The sequence below is a fragment of the Pezoporus occidentalis genome, unplaced genomic scaffold, assembly GCF_034315485.1.
Source record: "Pezoporus occidentalis ecotype Australia unplaced genomic scaffold, CSIRO_AGI_Poc_V1 ctg7, whole genome shotgun sequence".
In the NCBI taxonomy this organism is placed as follows: domain Eukaryota; kingdom Metazoa; phylum Chordata; class Aves; order Psittaciformes; family Psittacidae; genus Pezoporus; species Pezoporus occidentalis.
Window position 1 is genome coordinate 3,712,099 of NW_026916052.1, and position 20,618 is coordinate 3,732,716.

Genomic DNA, 20,618 nt, shown 5'->3' on the forward strand with positions numbered 1-20,618 from the left:
CAAGTGCTTCTGACATTCCTACATATAGGGCTTTCTCTGTGGCAGAAATGGCACCACACAGGGTGTTGAAAGAATGCTACTCGAAGAACAGATGACAGAGCAACTTGTCCCCACTCACCCAACTTGTGTATCCCAGCACAAAGTCAAACTAAAGTATGCTAGTTTTTAAAGATACATCACAGGGTGAAGAAAAGATAGCCATGGACAGATGGGGGGGGGGGTGTGTGCTCACTGCTTCATGGAGAATTGCAATCTTTTCCTGAAATTCTTTCAGTCTCTCAAGTATGGTACACAGTGATCTCAAGATCTGTGGGATCCAAACGCTTCCTAGTTCAGTGCAGGCAGCAGAAAATTAGTCTCCTGTAGCATGGTCTCCACTGTGTCCATCAGGCTTTTGCTATCAGAGCTGCTTCTACTCCTTCGCATCACTACAGACCATATATACTGGCTTTGCTGCCTGCTGACCTCCTAGGAAGCTGAAGCTGCCTGTCTTGGGAGCTTTAAACACAGGTATTTCTTGGTAGCAAAAGTACCATAGGCTTGGATTTCTGTCACCAACTGCGTTTTCAGGTCCCATTTAAAGCAAATCCTGAGCCCTTCAAAAGACTTTTTGAGGGGCTGAGTCACACGTTGACAATCAACAATTCAGTACAAGAAAGCAAATTTTTGCAACTAGATCCCTGTTGGGTCGGTTTCTGGAAAGCAAGGCGAGGAGTGCCAGTGCTGTGCCTGACACGAGACATCAGCAAAGAAGGGAAGGGATGGAGTCACAAGCACCACGTTTTGGTGATGGCAATGTTATACCTGGGAGCGCTCTCCGCACCACATCCTCGCATCATCCCCATTTGCGCACGGCGGCAGCACGGCGGCGGGCTCGGCTCCTATATCCGCAGCATCCTCGGAGCTGGCTCCCGGCCGGGACTGGCACCCTCGCCCGGCGCTGCCTTCTGCCTCTGCAGGGGAGGGTGGGCACCGCGGGCACCCCGGCCCTCAGCGGGGTGGGCTACGGGCGAGGGCTGCCTCCGGGTAGGGGCCGCCCCACACGGGGGGAGGGAGCGCACAGGCACTGGCTGCTCTCCGCGCGTATCCACCCCGGGAGGTGGCCCGGCACTTCCCTCCCCTCCCTCCCTCTCACCCTCCCCCATCCCCACCTCTCCTCCAAAACCGCAGGAGCCGCGGCGGCCTCGCTTCACTCGCTCCGGTGCCGGACGCGGAGCGGGTGGACCTGGCCGCAGGCACGGCCTGGGGCGGGCACAGCCCCGCCGCATCCCCTCCGCCTCGCTGTCATGGCCGGTGTCGCGGCACAGCGTTGACGATGCTGCTGGGCGCCCCGCGGGCGGGCGGCTGGGATCGCGGCCGGGTGGGCGAGAGGCTGCAGGCGGCCCTGGCCGGCCTCCAGGAGCTCCAGGTGCTGCGGGAGAAGCAGCGGGAGCTGGTGCGGGCTGCCCTGGCCATGCCGCAGCGGCCGGCGGCGTGCGGAGCAGACCAGCCCCTGTCCGCACACAGCAAGGAGCACCGATTGGAGGCCACCCTCACTGCTCTGAAGGAGCAGCTGGTAAGAGACGGGACGCCCCGCTGCCCCCGACGCTCGTTACCTGGCTCGGGCTATCCTGTGGGGCCGCGGTGCTGAGCGCGGGCGGGCGGGCTGTCCCGCACCGAGCTGCCCAACAACCCGGCTCGGGAGATGCCGGCGCTGTTCCGGAGCCGAGAGCAGGCAGGGCGCTGGAGCCCCGGCGTCCTTGCCTCTCCTCCTGCTCCGCCGGGAGGTGAAAGCGGCGGGGCCCGGGGGTGCTTGCTAGGGCGAGTTGCGGCCACCGCGCCTGTCCCCGTCGCAGCCGCTATAACGGTCGCTTGTTTTCCTCAGGGAAAACCTCACCTGAGCTCGTCTTCATCGCCCCGAAATGCGTGGCGTTGGTAGAGGGCTCTGTGCCAGGAGGAGCGCTGGGGAGAAGTTGCTGCTCGGCGTCGCTCATTCATCGGAGCCGATGATTAACTTCAGCAATACATGTGTCACGCTTGTGTGCGCTCGGCTCTTTAACTGCAGCAGCTGCTTCAGTAAGGGATCGAAAGACACACAGAGTGGGACAGATTAAGCGCTCAGCGTTTTGGTACGGGTGTGCGTGCGTACACCTATGTGCTTCTCACAGCTATGTGCCGGTGAGAGTCAGTCTGTGAGGGAGGGCTTTGTGGGCCAAGAGCACTTTGTTCTTGCCACGGACTGGGTGATCAAAAGAGAAGAAATAAATGCCAGGCCTTGTATTTGAAGTGTCACCCCGACTGCTCACACGGGGGTTTTGCGAAGGAAAAAAACACATTCTGAATTGTGACTGAAATGAGTTTCGTAGGTGAGACAGCAATCAAAGGGTAAAGGGCTTTAATCTCTAGTATGAACAATTACACACTTCGGTTAACTCAGACTTAATTCAGAGCCTTTTCACTCCCTGTACTGGTGCAAGGCTTGGCCATCAGTTACCAATCAGGTGTGAAAACAGTAACGTTATTCACTTCCCTTAGACAGCTTTATCAAGCAGTATCTTGGAATAAAATTGGCTTGAACCTTCAGGGAAACCTAGCCACCACATGTGAAAACACAGCAGTGGGCATATCTTGATTAAAGTAAGAAATGCAGGACAAGTGGGCTGCCAACAACTTGATTACCTGTCACTGATAATTTTAACTAATGGCTCTACTGTTATTTTTTTTTTTTTAACTAAATGAAAGAACTGAAGGCATTTATTGCCTGTCTGGGGCCACTGGGTTAACAGAAACACCCAACGACCTCTGACCATAGTGACTGTTCTTTTTTCATGTCAGTTGTTGTGCTTTAATTACTCATTTGTTTATACATTTTTCAAACATGCAAATATAAAATTAGCTTGTCAGGACTTTACTGGCACCTTATAAGGCTTTCAAGGCACCAGTAGCACCAAAGTAGCCATTAAAATGGAAGAAAAAGGTGGCCTTTAATTGCTGCCCTTAGAAACGCAGGACTTGAGCAGATGAGTGTAACAGAGCACATACCACCGGGGTGGGATGGATTTCGCCAGTAGGTGCCAGTGCAGGTATGGGAAAAGTGTCTTCTGGGGGTGGCTGGTAGGGAAGTGTTGATAAAGCATGAGAGGGATGACTCAGACCTACGTTAATCCATGGGCAGGTTCTTCAGAAAAACCACAGTTGTACTTAAAGAAGTGACACAAAGCTCTTCTGATTGACCCATGGCTGATGGAAGCTTTTCAGGCTGGCATACATGGTACCTTCATTGTTTTTTTCCACTGCAATTGCAACCATGTAATTGAGCAGAGGTGCATACCTCAAAGCTGCTTAACAACAAAGTAGACCCAGTTGAAAACAGGCTGTTTCACAGTCCTGTTAGAAGTAGCCCACAGATCTAATAACTCAGCTGTCACAGTCTGAAAACTGTTTCTCAGTGGCTCATGAGCAGCATATTGCACTCAAAACCCTTTAAAATTCTGTTCATGATCACAGGAAGTTAAGTTAAAACTAAAACCAACAGAAAATGCAAAGAACAGCATTGTTGAGGGAGTGTTATGTCTTCGTTGTTGTTGTTCTTGGCCCATGGACGATAAAGTATGTGATTGCTGTTCTATAAGCTTTAAGATTGAGAAACTCATTAACAATGTAAATGTGGCTTTGCTTCGCAGTGTATCTTGATCCAAGCTTCAAGCAGGGCTATAGCCCTGGGCTTTATCATGGTCACGGTTTAATTCATAAAGTTTGGTCCGTGCAACATAAAATGGGGAAGCTATATCAGCTGGAGCTGGCTCAGGGCATCTCAGCAGTGAAAACAAGGCAGATTAAGGCTCAAACTGGGCTTCTCCTATAATGGTAAGGCGATAACGGAAGAGGAGGGGTAGCACCCTTAAGGAGCCAAGTGCCACTGGTGGGACTGGGTGGAGCAGAGCCATCAAATACCGTTCCAGAATCCTTGTCTGTTCCTCAACAAGTACCACTGGCAGCCAGCAGCTGGCCTTTCCAGCAGCCTGCGGTAGGCAGCAAGGCTGCAGGCTTTCTGCTGCCTCTGGCAGTCATAGCCTTTTTTGCCCCAGACAGCGGCTCCTTTTGGTGGCCAGGGGCTCTTCTGGCAGCTGCAAGTTATATGGTGCAGGCAGGATCAACTCTCTGTAGCAGAAGAGAAACAGCATCAAGTGATGCCATCTACTGTCAGTGATCCCAAAGGTGCCAAACGATATGACACAGAGGAAATAGAAGGGTGCAAATTCAAACAAATAGAAAGATATCTATGATACTTTCACTGTCAAAGTAAATAGATACCTAAGGCTGCAGCATCCAGTATTTTCTCAGCTGTTTCCTCAGAGAGCAAGTTTATAAAAATCTGATGATTTGAATCTGATTATTTTGTTTTGCAAGCTTTCAGGTGGCTTATGATGTTATAAATATGTGAGAAGGATCACATTAGGCTGAAAAAAAACCCAAGCAAATGAACTACTCGGTGCCCTGTACAGATTCGCACACACACCCCCTTTAGGTAGTTTTAAATTGAAGAAAACATCTTTTAAACTTGGGTTTTACTTTTTTTTTAATATATTAAACTAATTTAATGTTTGTGTAACTGTGAGAAAGAGGTGCTTCGGAAAGGAATTCACCTTACTCCTCTGAAACTGGCAGCTTTGCACCATCGGTTACAAAAAGACAATAGATTTTAGATGTGCAAAACTAAATAAGTTTAATGCTATCATTTCTCCATTCCAAAATACAATTGGATTAATAAAATTACCAGGTGCTAATCTATGACAAATAAATGTCAGCCCCTCCCTTTAATAGTTGAGAAGAATAGTGGAGTATGAGCAGTGGGTTTTGATGCCTTGATTTGGGGTCCAATTTGACCAAAAAAAACCCCTGCTTTTTAGAGAGTATTTTTCCTTCTGAAAAATGAATGATGATATCCAGGTTTGTGTCCCAAAAACTGTAGGCCATTGGTAGCACAAGTTGATTTGGAAAGCCTGGTCCTGCATTGTGCAGAAGTCTTCACAGCTGCATTGCCCAAAGCAAACAGATGGTTTCACCTGCAAGGTTTTGTCTCATGTAAAATTCATGTTGTGAATTAAGAAGGAGTGTGTTTAGGGTTTATTGTTCTGGGTGCTGCTTAGCGTGGTTATTAGAGCAGTAACAACCTCAAGCAAACACACCGGAAAAGTCATCCTTATCCAAATGGTTTGAGGAATGCCTCTTGTCTTGGAATGCAGAAGGAGTTAACTGAAAGATCAAAGCTACAAAGTCTGCCGGAAACACGAATACCCAGTGGTGTGAGACATCATAAAAGGGTTAAAAACGATGATGTAAATCATGTGTGTTGCTTAAAATGCTGTGAAAGCGTAGACAGAACCTGAAGGTATAATAAATAATCTTTGAATACCTGAGAGCCTTGTGGCCTCTCTGTCATTAATCAGAAACCACAGACTGAGGGATTGGCTGGCAAAACATTAATCATTAAGCAATTAATTCCAGCCGTGAAAACAAAACTGTGTGATTTCCTGAGTAGGTGGGATTGGAGGAGGCATGGCATGTTTTTGTTTTTTCACTATAAAGGAAATAAAGAAGTACTGAGGAGGTCATGCATTCATCATTCAGATGGGATAGAAAATCTCCTTTATTATCCAGTTCTTCACTTCCTTTTTGTTTATATGAAACAGGAAAAGAGAAAATCACCACAGTTTTTCCTAGGAAGCAGTAATGAGCCTCTTGAGCTTAAACCTTTCTATGTGTGTGACATTAACAAAAAAGGGTTTTATTTCTTGTGTCTTATATGTTCTTCCAGTTCTCCATAACAGCATGCTAGAAATACTTTTTTATTATTCTCAGCAGCATCACCAGCTGTAACAGTTGTCTTGTGAGATTCAGGACATCTGTCTTTTTCCTCTTTTCCTCAAATTCCAGTTTCTAATCATTTACCGATTACCTCAGGATCTTAGCTTTCCTTGCTTTTAGTGTTTATAGTTATGGAGAAGCCTAAAAATGCAAATACTAAAACCTCAATAATCCAAACACAGGGACAGCAGAGTGAAAAAATGTGTTCATACTGATTTTGGTTTTCTTATGTCATTTAATTTGCAGATACTTTAATTAGTTTAAGGGACCTAGATTATATTTTTTGCGGATTTGGGGTTGGAAATGCTGCTAGAACTGCCACTTGTATTTTTAAACCTGAAACATACACATAAAGAAGAATCTTACTCGTGTTTTTCTTGCCATCACTGAGTGGAAACCTGTCCCCTCAAGGTCGGTGAGCCCAACTTTCCAACCAACTTCAAGAGACCACCTTTCTGTAAAGTACTGTTGGATGGATAGTGAGGTGTGATATAATTAGAAGCTGCCTAAATAGCAACAGAGCCTAGATAATTTGCCAAGTCCCACATGAGAAGTCCATGACAGAAACCAACTGTGGTTCTTTGGCTGATACCTATCGCCTGGCCATCTGCCTTGCCAAGCTGACGGCATAAGTACTGGGAGACCAACTGTGGGAGTTGTTAGCTCAGGTCAGCCTGGTCAGTGATCACAGAAGGCAAAGGACCTTGTTGCTGGCTTCTGAAGGATTGCTCACAAGCTTGAGACACCATTTATTTTAAACAAAGTCATTTTCACAGCAGAAGTATTCAGATGCCACCTTCTCCCTGCATAAAATGTGTGGGAATATCCTGCCACGAGACATACAAGGGAAACCTTCAGCAAAATAGGTGTCATAGTTTGTGCTTTCAACTATAAAAATATGTCATCAAAGCCAAGGGTTTTACAGAAATGAGTATGCTGCTTTTACTTTGTGTGGCAATAAGATACCTTTACATGTAGCGGTTTCCTTTCATCAGGTGGTATCTTGAGTTCATGCAGACATTCCATAACATTATCTCATCCTTTGCACAGAGGCACTGTATGGCAAAATACAGTGAATATACAATAATACGCTAATTAGTGAAAAGATTGCCATCCTCTTTAGAGATGCAGTTCCTGCTGTAGGTATAACAAAAAACCCAGAGTTTAAAATAAGTATATTCAGTGTGAAGAGTTTTGAGAACAAGTTCAACTGGACAGAAGACGACATATACTGAGAAACAGAATGTTTTGTACTTGTCCATTATGTCAGTCTCATTACAGAGAGTGAGTTGCAACAGTCCCTAGCTAAGCAAAACATTTAATGAGAGCAGAATCTGTCCGGCACAGATGGCCTGAATTCATGTATTGCCACTGAGATTCTAACTGTGACTATTATTCATTTCCTCCTTCTTCCCTCGACTTGTGAATTAGTCTCGTTTGAGGAGACAGGATGTCGGGTTGAAAAGCCACCTGGATCAGCTAGACCAGCGGATAAGTGAGCTGAAATTGGATGTCAGTAAAACCTCCAGTGAATACTTGGATAGTGACAGCCGGCCCAGCTCAGGTAATGTGTGCTTGGTTGTTTATTCCCAGGGGTGCGGTGCTAGGAGAACTAAAGGGTGTCAACTGCTAAGCAAAACCCAGTGTATTGTTTGGTCAGAAACAGTGCCCCATGACTGAGGTAGAGAATAGTCATCTGGCACAGAGCACACAGAGCTGGTGGGAATTTTCCTGCTAAATTGATTTAGTTGGAAAATACACTCAAACAGTATTATTTCTGGATTATTTTTTTATTTTTATTTTAAAATGGATATTTTAGCCACAAATGGCAGGAGGAGAAGACAGTTTTATGAATTACCTTGTCCAGTGCAGAATGACCATTGGGCAAAGTGGTTTATTAGAAGTGAAGTAGACCAATTAATGTTAATGCTCTGCTTAAATCCAAGAAGGGTCCTGAACCTCATGAAGGCTTTGAAGATTATTATCACTGCAGTGCTCTGGCCAATTGAATGTTTGATCACTTATATAAAAATGAAACAGCACTATCAAAAGACACTGGGAAAAGCCACCCCAACAGTTTGCTGACTAAAGCTCTCACAGAGTGGGTTTCAGGTTCCTGGTCTGATTCACAGGGTGTGCTGTACTGCAGACTTGTATAACTAGGTTGTCTGTTAAGACTAGTTTCTGTTACCTAGTCTGGAACAATGGGAATACTTAAATAGAATTTTGAAAAGCCTTAAGTCTTCAGTGAGACAAGGAAATGTTTGGGGGGGGTTATTTACAGCACATTTGCAGCTGGTACTTAAAGTGGGTATAAAAGCACAGGTTTCTGTTGAGTGCTTAAGTTCAGGATTTGCTTCTGTAATTAATTGGCAATGACTGAAAGACCTGGAGAGGAAAACTGGCCTCTGTTCTCTGCCCTTAGAGGTATCATACACTTGGCGGCTCTGATCACAGACTAGTTTTATTCTACTTTCCCATCCAAGCTGTGCCTGTACGCACCTAGCACAAGTTACAACAACGTAAGACATAATAGTTCTCAAAGACGTTCTCCAGTGAAGAACTGGGCATGATGGTGCTGCACTTCACCCCATCCCACCCTCAGAACTAGGCATGCATGTGCGTGCCAAGCTGGCTCAGGGCCTAAGTAAATATGCAAAAGCCCAATAAAAGGTGTTTGAATTAGAGTATACCTGTGCTATGATCATAAAGTTAGGCCTGTGGCACATAGCAAATGAAGACTTATTTTATTCTCTGCATTTTTCTTCTACAGAGCGTGTTTAGTTACTGCAAATAAGGAATATCTTCCTCTTTATTTTAACTCTGCAGGCTTCTATGACCTGAGTGATGGTGGTTCTTGCTCGCTCTCCAATTCTTGCACCTCTGTGTACAGCGAGTGCATCTCCTCCTCCCACACCAGTCTGTTGCCCAGCTCTCAACACCCTAGAGCAAGGCTCAGTGTGTTTGATTACCGACCCAAGTCTGCAGATGAAACTACTGTGCACACCACCAGCTTCCAACAGCAGGGAGCCTATGTCAGCGATGGATGTCGGATTACAGCTAGCACAGATGTTTCTGGGACTCCTGCCAGGTCCCGACCAAGACCAGTTTCCACAGGTAATTGACTGCAGAACTGGATACTCATTCAGAAGAGCAGAATCCTGGTTATTACTTTTAGGACCTAATATACCAATGCGTAATCAATATATGGCACTCATTTTCAATATACAAAAGTAAGAATTAATAAAAACCCCAGAGCCAAACCATTTACTGTCCAAATTTAACTTGTCTCCATACTCAGATACTTTTAAACAATAACAAATACAAGGACATATGAATTTAGAAGTGGGAAAAACATTAAGTGCAGGAGATAAAATTGTACTGAATGATGGGATAATTTTATGTTTTTTTTACTTGCTTGTGAAATCAGAAAGATTGCAGGATTTGAAATACCTTTTAAGAAGGAGCCAGGATGTATGAAAAATATAAGGTGAATTCAGAATTAGAGGTGATGAATTTTACTGAGAAAGATTTTACAGAAATCTAAGGAGAGACACTTCCAGACTTAGTGCCTGTTTTCTCAACCTGTTATAAAATGAGTATGATAATACTCATATATACCCTGTCCTGTTTATTCAAATTAATGTGGACTCAAATTACTCTCTTTTTCATTATTATTATGTTAAGGATAACAGACAGCAAAGGTTAATTGACTATCTAGGAACCGGTCATGATCAATCATGAGTATACATCATACCTTTAGACAAAATGGACAAATGTTCCAAATTTCTTGTTTACCCACCTGTGAAGTGACATCATACTATTTCTTATTTTGGGTCCTTCCATGGCCTCAGAGCAACCTTGTGTTAGTGCAGCTCTGATGGCGACCCAGCCAGATTCGTCATGGTTGCATTATAGACACAAGAAAGTCATGGGGAACATCAATTCAAGTACCATGTCACTCTGGAGTCATTCCCACAGCTTCTTGACCTGAGCTAATTCACCTCTGGCTTTCTTTGAACAGTAGCAAAGACCATCTGTTCTGTACCTAGCTGTGCAGACACACCTGAAACTGTGGTGGTAAATTATAGCATAAAAGCAAAGTCTTCTCAAGACTTCTCAGAGGCTGGGGATGGAGCTGAGTTTAGTAATCCATGGCTTCCATGTTCAGATTACAGATTTAGTGTTCTGTCAGAAGCTTTCCTGCCTTGCAACATTTTGCTAAGACTGCGGGGGCTTTGTGCTTTTTTGGATATGGAGGTAGACTAGCAGAAAAAGGGACAGATGATAAGTAGGGTGTGGGAGTGAGGATACAGACCTCCTACAGCTCTCCTTCCTTTTTCCACCACCAACTCCCTTCTTCCTGATTAAAACCTCTTACTTCCTTCAGTGTGAGAAAAGTAAGTAGTGGAGTAGTAGTGGGTATAGTCTTGGAAGAAACAATTCTTGCGAAGTTGAACACATTGCAGGAAGCAAGGCAAGTTGTTAATTCAGAAAAGCATCATTTGGAAAGGGGAAGAAATTCCTCTTTTCCTCTCCATAGCTTGTATCCACAGGTAACTGCAGGTACAAGCCAATTGCATTTTCTTTCAGTGACAAGCAGAAAGCTTGCTGGAATACCGCAAGCACAGCATTCTTTTGACACCTTCCTGGTTTGTTTGCACAAGAGAGTACCACTACACACTGCCAACAATTTCCTAAAGAATTTTCATTATGAACATGCGTTGTTTGAGGAATCATCATCATCCTAACCTTTGTTGTAGCAGGTCTGTAAGTGTCTTGGGTAGGACACTGCAGACAATGCCAAAAGTCTTTCAAAAGCTTCCAGTCACAGGACAGAAATAGTCCCTGTAGGTGAAATATAAGGTTGGATTTGATGGTTGGATTTCCTGTTAGCATGAAGCAGCCAGGAAATCCGTTAGCTGAGGATTTGTTGGCACTGAAGTTTGCACTGTTATACAGAAATATCCAACTGCAGATGGTTCCAGTACTCTTGGTACCAGAGGTAGTACAGCACCATAATGCTCTAAGAGGTGACTTGACTGGATGGAACAGCCTTGCTTCACACAAGAATACAGCCTGTCTTCTCAGCGCACAGGAGATGCTCCTGCAAGGTGCAGCAGTCAAGGGTAACTTACAGCAACCTTGACAGTACTCCAAAATTTAAGAGATCTGAATTGGTGGATGTAAATGCCATCAGCCTCCCATCTGCCTGAGTCATTATCCTTAGTTTTGTTTTGTTTTTTCCCTGTAAAAGTAAAGGCTCTTTAGTCCATTTTCCTGCGTCCTTAAGGTTGACTTTTAAGAAACCCACACATAGGATTATGGCATTCCAGATTTTCTACCTTTTAATAAAACCTCTGACTATTTATTTCTGGAGTCAAATACTCTAAAAATTACTAACTTGAGAAAAGCATGAGACTGGTAACGTTGTTATCAAATGAAATGAGAGATCCAGTTAGGAGGTTTTGTTGGATTCGGGTTAAAGAAAATCAGAATCACATCAGTGTGACCTATGGGACACAGGAGTCTTAATGTTGGGCTGGGTGCTTCTCTTTACTCATGCTTTACTAAAGCAGAATGCAAAAGAATAAACAACTACAGCTTCCAGCATTTACAAGGTTAAGAAACACTACAATCTATGTCTGCTTAAGTCCTCTTAAAGCAGCTGATTGAGTATTATAGATCTTTCCAAGATACATGATATAAAAGGGTTGGAGGAAAAGCTGGAAATCAAATTTAGCCAACTTAAAAAAAAAAAAATACCTTCGATTCTGCATGCTGGAAATCTCAGGAATTTCTGAGTTACAGTCACATATCCAGAGGAAGTCTTTATCCTATCCTGGAATAAAAACCTCTTTGAACTGTGTTCAAAAACTGTATCTGTTGTGCTGGATAATTTTACATGACATTCAGCTTCAGGCTTTCTGGTTGTTGGATTCACCTTTTATCTCTGCTAAGAAATAAAAATAAACCCTTATTTTTGTTTAGTTGGTTGAGTTCCTGTTAGTCTGTGACTTTCTAAAACATTTATATACGCACAGATTTACTTTCATCCAAGTAGCACAATTTAAATTTGCTGCAAAGGCATGAGTTTTGTTATTGGCATTAAAAGGCATTCTAATCTCCATCATGCTCAGGTGAATAAAAGCCTTGAGGTTATTCAGTGGTCTTGGAGGACTGAAACTATTGTCTTCCTTCATGCTCCTGATTTTAGTAAAAGCTAGCACATGCCTCTGAAACAGCACTTTTAGCATAAGCCAGTTTGAATGTAATTGTCTCTGATGTAATTAGGTTATTTATTTTCATCCACTGTGTAGGTGACTTGGAAAGACTCATTCCAGCAGATGCTAGATTTCAGAAAGAGACAGATCCCAAATCCATGTTGCCTCTGTGCCATGCTGGAGACATGCACTTGCTAAGCGTGGACCCCAAATTCCAGAACGACTTGATCTCCAAGAATGGCATTGATGTGTATCCTTACCCAAGCCCCCTTCATGCAGTGGCTTTACAAAGTCCCCTTTTCTCCCTAGTGGGGACATCCCCAGAAGCAGACCTCCACGCTCTTCCCAGCAAACCCATGCCTAGTGCCACAGGTCCCAGCTTGATTAGGACTAGGCCAACCACTGAGGCCAAGCCAGGGGGTTATATCAATAAATTACTGCAGCTGACGAGATGCAAAGGGAACAATCGGGCTGATGCCAGTGAGTGGGTTTCAACAAAGAGCCAGCCAGCCACTATGCACCAGAGACTCATTATAACCCCCAGCACCGGTGGAGTGAAAATTAACAGCAGCAGTAGCCAGCTGGAAAAACAGGCGAGTTCTCTGGAAAGTAACAAAGCTGAAGGGAAGCTGCAGAGAGAGGTGCCGGAGGGGGAATGTGCCAAGCAGCAGGAGACCATGCACTGTGTGAATGAAGAACAGCCATCCACTCTGCCTGACACAGGGCCATCAGCTGTGAATAGTTGTTACCCTGCCAAGTCAGCAGCAAGGGGCTCTCCTCTGGCAGAAGCAACGGAGAGCAGCACGGAGAACAGTTCATCCAGCTCGCAGCTGTGCCAGGAGGAGTCCAGCCCCAGCATTTGGAGCACTAAAGCTGTCCCACCCAGAAAGCTGCCCTTCAAAAGGTGTGGCAATGCCAAATCGGCTAATGCCAGAGGTCACGAGCGAGTGGCACGGAGTGAGTTCGTTCATGCACAGTTCGTCCCTGCAGAATCCCACCAGGTCCGGGTCAAGTTTGCCAGCTCCAAAACAAAGGCAGTAAAGATAAAAAGGAGGAACAGTGAAAAGGTACTACGGCCTGGGAAGCAAGCCTTTAGCATGGAGAAGGCGAGAGGGTCCCATGGGGCTGCCAGGATGCCTGCTGAATGGAATCAGCCCCAAAAACCACACGGAGCGAAGAGCCTCGTGCGGAGACCTTCATATTCTGGTGACATGACTGGCAGGTCGTGCTCAGAGTCTAGCCTGTTGCCTGTGCAGGTGAGGCTCCCCACCGTGCCATCCAGGCCAGAGCTCTGCAGAACTTCTGCCAGTGCAGAATTGTATTCCCTTGAAGCAGGTAGTGCAGACACAGCCAGCAAGAAGAAGCAGCGGAAGTGGCAGTCCACAGTGGAGATCTCTGCCAAGGCTCATCTAGCCGGCCTCTCTAGTAGCTTTGGCCTGGGAGCACCAAGGCAGTCAGCAAGGAGAGCTGGTGTCCTGCGCACTGTCAGTATGAGGGCTCGCTCCAAGAGTCAGCGCCATGGAACTTATGCCAAAAGTGAGTCAGACCACTCTGAGTACTCTGCAGAGTGCGCATCCCTCTTTCACTCCACCATTGCAGAGACCAGCGAAGGGGAGGTCAGTGATTTCACAACTAACCGTTTTGGGGACAGTGAGTCCAGTGAAAGTGACTCGGAAGGCAGCAGTAATAGTAGCAGCCTTACCCTTGACTATGATGAGGGGGATGAAAGTGAGCTGATTTGGCCTGAAGGTTCAGTCAGACAATCAGGGGCTGCCCAAGCCTCTTCCAGGCCTCTTCCCCCAGTGCCCAAAATCTGTCGCATCAAAGCTTCAAAGGCACTAAAGAAGAAGATTAGGAGATTCCAACCTGCCTCCCTGAAGGTCATGACTATGGTCTGAGGGAGAGCAAGCATCTGTTTCTTACAGTGAGACATCCTGCTGGCTCTCATTTGCAAAACAAGAGAACCCACGTGCAGAGAAAAGGACTTGCTTAAATGAGCTGTGAATAACCCCTGAATCAACACAAGGGATCTTGTTTGTTAATGCTTGGACATAAATGTCACTGTATCTAATTTCCTCTTTTGCCATTTATTCTGTAGATATGGATCTGTGTATATTGTGTGATGCCTTTTTTTTTACTATGCAGAAGGGTCACCATGGTGAAAGTGAATGCAACCTCTACCATAAGATTTTACAGGTGAGCTCTTAATGGATTGTTGACTGTATGCACCCGCAGAATCAGTGCCAGACACAAAGGCTTCACAAGAAGAGGGACTCTTCCCAAGTGGGTATTTGGTAACATCCCTCTCTCTTGGGAGGAATTCTTTGCAGTCTGAATTCTGCATTACCCATCCAGCTGTCACTGTGCTCTTATGGAAGAGCTCTCAGTATTCTCCACAGTTTTATTTTCTTTCACATCAACCATCCCATACCTTCTCCCAGGCATCAGCAGGATAAGTCTGTTCTTCTGTAAAAACTTACTACAAGAAGGCAAATGCCTTTGTGAATGAGAACAAGACTTCAGTTTGTTTCCTACGTTCAAAACTGAGGGTATATGGTTGGTTTCTTTTTTTAACTCTTTATGATGTTCCATGTTACTGTTCATTTGTTGAATGGGTGAAAGAACATGAGGGCTCAGTGCCACAATGTGTCAATAGCTGGGACTGAGATTATAGCTTTGCCCCTGAAATTTCAAACTCAATAAATACTATTTAATGTACTTCTGAAAATTGTGTTTGTCTGACTTGGTATCTAAAGAAAATTATTCTGAATTCTAATGTCATATCAGGAATGCAGAGGATCTTTCTTTGGTGAAAACAGACCTCTTTTCATGATCACTGTGAAGAGGGGTTCTTTCTTATTTTAAGGAGGGTTGCTATGGCTTGGTCAGAACCAGGGTCCTTCCAGCCTTTACCTCAGGAAACCTACTTCATCACCTGCTTCTAAGTGCGTGAATTTAAAATCAGTACTTGTATTGAGGATGGGGTGGTGTTTAACTGACTCACTTAAATTGATGCAATTTTGTCACAAGACACTTATTTTAAATCGTATACTTATGTATACATAATGTGTTTTGAATGCATTTGAGAACACCTATGTGAAGCTTTGAACTGGTTTCTCAACTGATGAAGTGATTTTTTTGTGTTCAGACAAACACTCTGGATTCTTTCCTCTAAGCACAGTAATCTGGAAGCTGAGCTGAAGTTCACCCTGTGTTTACCAAAGAGCAGGTATTATCCTTCTACCCTGTTTCAGCGCCCAATCTGAATACATTCCTGGCCTAGGAGATGTAGGCATTACCTCATTCAGCCAAGTGTGTTGGGTCTGAAACAAAAGGCAAGTGCTTTGCAGAAACTGGGTAAAAGAGTGCTTATTTACTCCAAGGATTCATTAGCAAACAGAAGTATTGAAAGTCTAAACTTTTACCCAGTGCCTTCTACTCCTTGGAAGCTATGTTATGTTTTTAAATCACTCGGTTTTCAAATCCTTTTTGGAAAATAAGGTAAAAGTTACATAAAGTCATTTAATTCAAATATTTGATCTAGTGCATAACACCATCATTACTGCAACTAGTAAAATAGTACATATTAGTCAGTGGAATATGTTCAAACTTTTTTCATGGTTCCTAGAGGATTGAGCATAATCACTCCAGTAGGATTAATTTCACAGGTCCAGTGGTGGTTTCTTGTTCAGCATGTCTAGCAACAGAACAAACAAAACAGTGATTTATGCCTTGTTAACTTTCTACACGACAAAAGGATTCTTTTTCCCATTAACACAAAAGGCTTCATTTGGGGGAGTGTGTCAAAAGTTACATATGAACCTTTAATCTGTGGATTTTCTGTACTGGGGAGGGGTTTATTGGTTAGAAAGGAATTTTAAGAGTGTTTGTTTCCTCAGAGAGGAAATTGTTCCTAACTAGAAAACTGCTTTGGGTAGGAGCATTCTGAAACCTGGTAAAAACTGCCACCCAGTAGCTCCCTGCATTTTTATCAAAGCAAGCTCTAACAGTAAGTTTGTGGTCCCACAACTCAGTAAATCCCGCTTTAGGGCTGTTAATACTCTGTCAGAAATGTTGCCAGACATGATGACAGTGCTGATCCAAAATGAACTCATGCTGCCAATTCAAATAAAGAAAAATGATGGCTTCATTTTGTACTGACAGGTTTTATACCAGATGAGGTATCACTGCCTCTACTGCTCACACTTTGTGCCAGGTCAGGTAACGTCTCTCCTCCCAGAGCCGGTATAAAGCCAACACAAAAGCATAAAGTTGGCACAAATGTCATCATCCTATGCCTCGGTTGATTTGATAGATATATGATTATGTGCCCACACTTGATCCAGGGGAAACCTGTGATGCTGGAGAGCCTCAGCAATGCAGAGAACCTACTGCCAAGTGTCAGAGTATCACCACATGCAGTGATGCTACTGAGGTCTGACTTTTTGGGGAGGGCAGACTGGGTGGTGCCACCCCTTCTTATTCCGGTATATTAGACTTTCTCCCTAGCACTGCCCCCTGGAAATGCTCTTCTGCTGAAGCAAAAACTGCACTGGGACCAAAGCACTGAAGAAGACAGTGCAAAGCAGAGCAGGAGGCTCAGGTGGCCAATAGTCCATCAGTATTGTCACCAAAAATATGATTGCAGTTCATTGCACTGGTAAAAATCAGTGCATTTTGTTGGCATTACACTGAGAATTTTGATTATAATTGGCTATGAGTGTGACACTTGTCAGTGGTCTGACCATCACAGACTAAGGGCTAGCTCTGCAAACAGCACTCAGGAATACCTGCCTCTTAAGCAAACAGATCATAAACATATTTTAAATCAACAAATACCAGTAAATACTGTAATACACTATTAAATGTAAATGCTACACATTGTAAAAACAGCCTTCAGCTCCATATGAAGCCTTGCTGTGAAAATAAGGGGTGCCCAGCTTTGCTCACGGTTGTAGCATTGCGAAATAGAAATATTCATTGTCTGTTTCCCCTCCAGAAGGAATCCACAAGGTCTTTTTTACCTTGCAATGTCTTGTATTATAAAGGCCTAAAAGAATGAGAAAAATGTCAACTGGTGATACAATTAGAAGTCTAGCACCAAGCCTAATACACTTTAGGAGTGAGAAGTTCAACACTTTCACTGTGACTTGATTAGCAAGTGTATAGGTCTGACCGCTATTTCAGAGCAGCTTTAGGCAGTGTCTCTGTTACAGGAGCTAACATCTGTCATCATTCCTCCAAGCTCTCGTGAATCAAAATCATCCACAGCTGAAATCTGTGCACCAGATCAGCAGTTTCCTTTGTCAAAAGCAGACATTTACATGTTGGCGTAGAAGCAAATTGCTCCTAAACCACAACGGAAAGGAAAGAAAGGGAAAAAAAAAAAAAACAAGAAGAGAGAATAGCAGGGAATTAAGGAAGCTTTAAAAGCAATTTGCGGAACAGATCATAATTATGATTTTAAAATTCATAACATTAATCCTTTTATTGCTTTAATATTTTGGAACTGGATAATTACCAGCCTTGCTGGCCTTGACGCAATCTTAGTTTTCAAGTCCGCATCCAGTACTCAAACCATGGGACAGAGAACTAATGTTTTGTTGGAGTCACCATCCTTCAGAGCAGACCTTCATTTGAAGTGACTTCTGGCCAGGCAGGGCACTGGTCAAAAAAAAAAAGCAGCTATGGATGATTCTCATGGTGGTGAGTTTGAGTCCAATGGACATTGTAAGCTGTGCTGGCATCTGTTTTGTGTTTGCTTACCCATTCTGATCCAAAGCTCTGAACAGGTGAGAGCTGAAGGCAAGAGGTGCAGCTGAAAGGCAGGTGACAGCTGCATTTTTTGGGAAGCAAGTCACTGCCTGCAGGACAAGGCAAGCTGAGCATGGCCCCAGAGGGCCCCAACAGCCTTGGTACCTTCTTTATCACTCATAGGATTCTAACTCGGGCCTTCTACTGCTCATGTGGCAGTGTTGAGATTTGGATGCTGCACTTGAGATAGTCACAAGCTATCTACACCCAAAGCCACAGACCGATCAGTCCTGAGCTACAAGGGCAGGGAGCACCCCAGCTCAGAGCATTCAATAAACCCCAGTTAGGTAAGAGTTGCTCAAAGGAACTGTGCAGCAAATCAAGGCATCTGTGACTGCTGCCTCAGACGCAGTGCAAGGCAACAGCGTGCCAGGGAAGTATTGCCACATTGCAACTCTGAAGCAATAGCAGCAACTTTCATGTCCAAGCCCCTTTTGAGCCCTCCTCAACCATCCAGAGACTGAAGGGGTCACCCCAGTTATCCTCAGTGGAAGAGAGTAGCTCATCTTTTAACTACAGCAGCCCCTTTGCCCTCCACACCTCAGCAAATCCTTTGGCTCCCTCAGGGAGGTGCAGTACCTATTTCTCCCTAACTATGAACTTAACACTCCTTGCTGAATGTGGTCCCCAGGAAGCTGCCATGAGATGAAGAGCAAAGGAAGAAATAAACATTAATCCGGAAAACAAGGAGTCCTATGTCTGAAACTTGCCTGTGAGGAACACAAACATACAATAACACAAATACAGCACCTAGGCAGTCTCCCGTATCTCCCATATAGATGTGAAGGAGACATGGGATTCTACCATTAGCTGCTACTCTGTACAGACAGCTACTGTGATACTGTGATACAGGTGAAGAGTGATCAACAGGAAAATGCTCAGCTAATGGCTGTTTTTTGATGTTTGTACTTAGCTTTAAAACCATCACAGTATGTCTAATTCTATCGCAATGCAGAATGTCAGCAGAATAACAGCTGAAATGAGCTTAAATCCAACCACCATCAGTTCTATTAATTCCATGTGTTATCATTATAATGAAGCTGGGAGATTATTATTAGCTAATACTGGGGTTTTTTTCAAACATTCCAGTGGTTTTCCTTTCTTTTCCAGGATCAGCATTTGTAACTAAAGATCAGTGCATCAAATTCACCCATGACATAATTCCTGGGAATTCACTGGAGCTACCCCACAGATTCATTTATCCCTTCATGCTGCTCTCAAGATGTCAGGAAGTGGGATGATTGGCATGAGAGATGGAAAATAAGGAGGGTTTCAGACCTCACTTTCATTCTTGATTGCACTGCAGGAAGTGGAAGTTACTGTGTTTATGACTGGTTTGCCTGGGGAGAATCCTGCTGCTGTGTCACATCTGTGTTAGTGGAAGAGCAGGGGAGATGTTAGGGCTGTGCATGGTGATGGCATTTCATGTTTATTCTGGCTTTCAAAAGATGAAAGTATCAGCAGTCTGGTTATCCTGTAAAGCTACAAACCAAGAGAGGAGAAAGCCCAGAGATCAAATTGACCAAGCAGGGTTGTCTAGGCAGGCTTACAAACACCAAATGAAGAATCTCAGTTTCAGCAGACTTGAGCAGATGGATGTACTGAAAAGCTCTGTGAAATCACTCTGGGTTCCCAGTCTTCATCATCCAAGATAGAGACAACAGGCTAACAAGTTGCTCTGAAAAATGTGCAAACTTTCACTCCTATATGCAATATTTTCTGTCCATTCCTAGTGTCCCAAAAATGAGTCTAAAAGCCAAAGGTTCAAATTTACTCAATGCATTATTACTATTAAGAATCTAGCAAACTCTTCTACAACTTCCAGATGGAATGATACAGATACATTGACTCTTGAGACATCAGGAAGTATCTTTCAGTGGTAATCTTGAACCCACATGACAAGTTGTAGCACTATCAAGAGTTTTACTATTTAACATATAGAAGTTCAAGACTGTCTGGATCACTGCAATGCTAAAACACAAATGAAAACTTAAATCTACTAAGATTATTGGCTTATTCACTAATGAAAGCGAAGAAGTTCAATGAGGAAAACAGTCTTTGACCCCTATCTGGGTGTACAGAATTTGTTAGAAAATGCCAGTAGTATGGCTTTTAATGATTTTTTTATTATTATTTCAATTTTCTACTTGACCTTCCCTAAAGAATAAAATCAAAGGAATAAAAGCAGAAGTTCATTTTCATCCTCTCCATTAGGAGGGTCATCTGACTTGAGCCTCCCTTGATGCACTTGGACATGCAAAAGGGCAACAACAGAGACAGCTGCAATCAGGGTGGAAATTGTTTATATCTTTAACATGCAGTGTAGAAACCATTTTTCAACCTATTCTATGGGAAGGAAGTGGAAGAAATTAAGGGCAGGGCATACCCAAAGTCTCCTATGCTGAGATCATTGAAATGAAATAGATTCCTTATATAAGATGAAATGTATGGCAAAGGGCTATGTGGACAGAAATTATTTGCAAAGGGAAGGAGATTTTCCTGATTATAAACTACATGTGCTTGCTTTGTTGCTCACCATCCTTCTATGCCTAACCAAATCAATATTTGTCTCCCCAATATTGATATTTCACTGTAGCATTAGTGAAAGAACAGAGTGCTTATTGCCTGCACTGTGGCCTCTGATTGCTGAGAATTTCACCTTGGCATTGAACTCTCCATACTCTGTAAGGACTGAGGGCTATGAAGTTATTTCTTGGAATGTAAAATTGCCAC

General features: G+C 43.9%; 1 protein-coding gene across 2 annotated transcripts in view; it reads left to right on the plus strand.

The window, feature by feature from the left end:
• Positions 1–1,128: 1,128 nt before the first annotated feature.
• The window catches only part of DACT2 (dishevelled binding antagonist of beta catenin 2), a 275,716-nt gene continuing 256,226 nt past the window's right edge, over positions 1,129–20,618 (plus strand). The window contains exons 1-4 of one of the 2 annotated variants that reach the window (XR_009969106.1): positions 1,129–1,555; positions 7,279–7,411; positions 8,677–8,964; positions 12,168–14,354. Coding sequence is in view for 1 of the 2 variants with exons in the window: in XM_062641917.1 (XP_062497901.1) it covers positions 1,316–1,555; positions 7,279–7,411; positions 8,677–8,964; positions 12,168–13,969 (2,463 nt within the window). In the remaining variant the exon portion in view is untranslated. Of the gene's footprint in view, positions 1,556–7,278; positions 7,412–8,676; positions 8,965–12,167; positions 14,800–20,618 lie in introns of those variants that run through there. The other variant, XM_062641917.1, reaches the window with a different exon arrangement.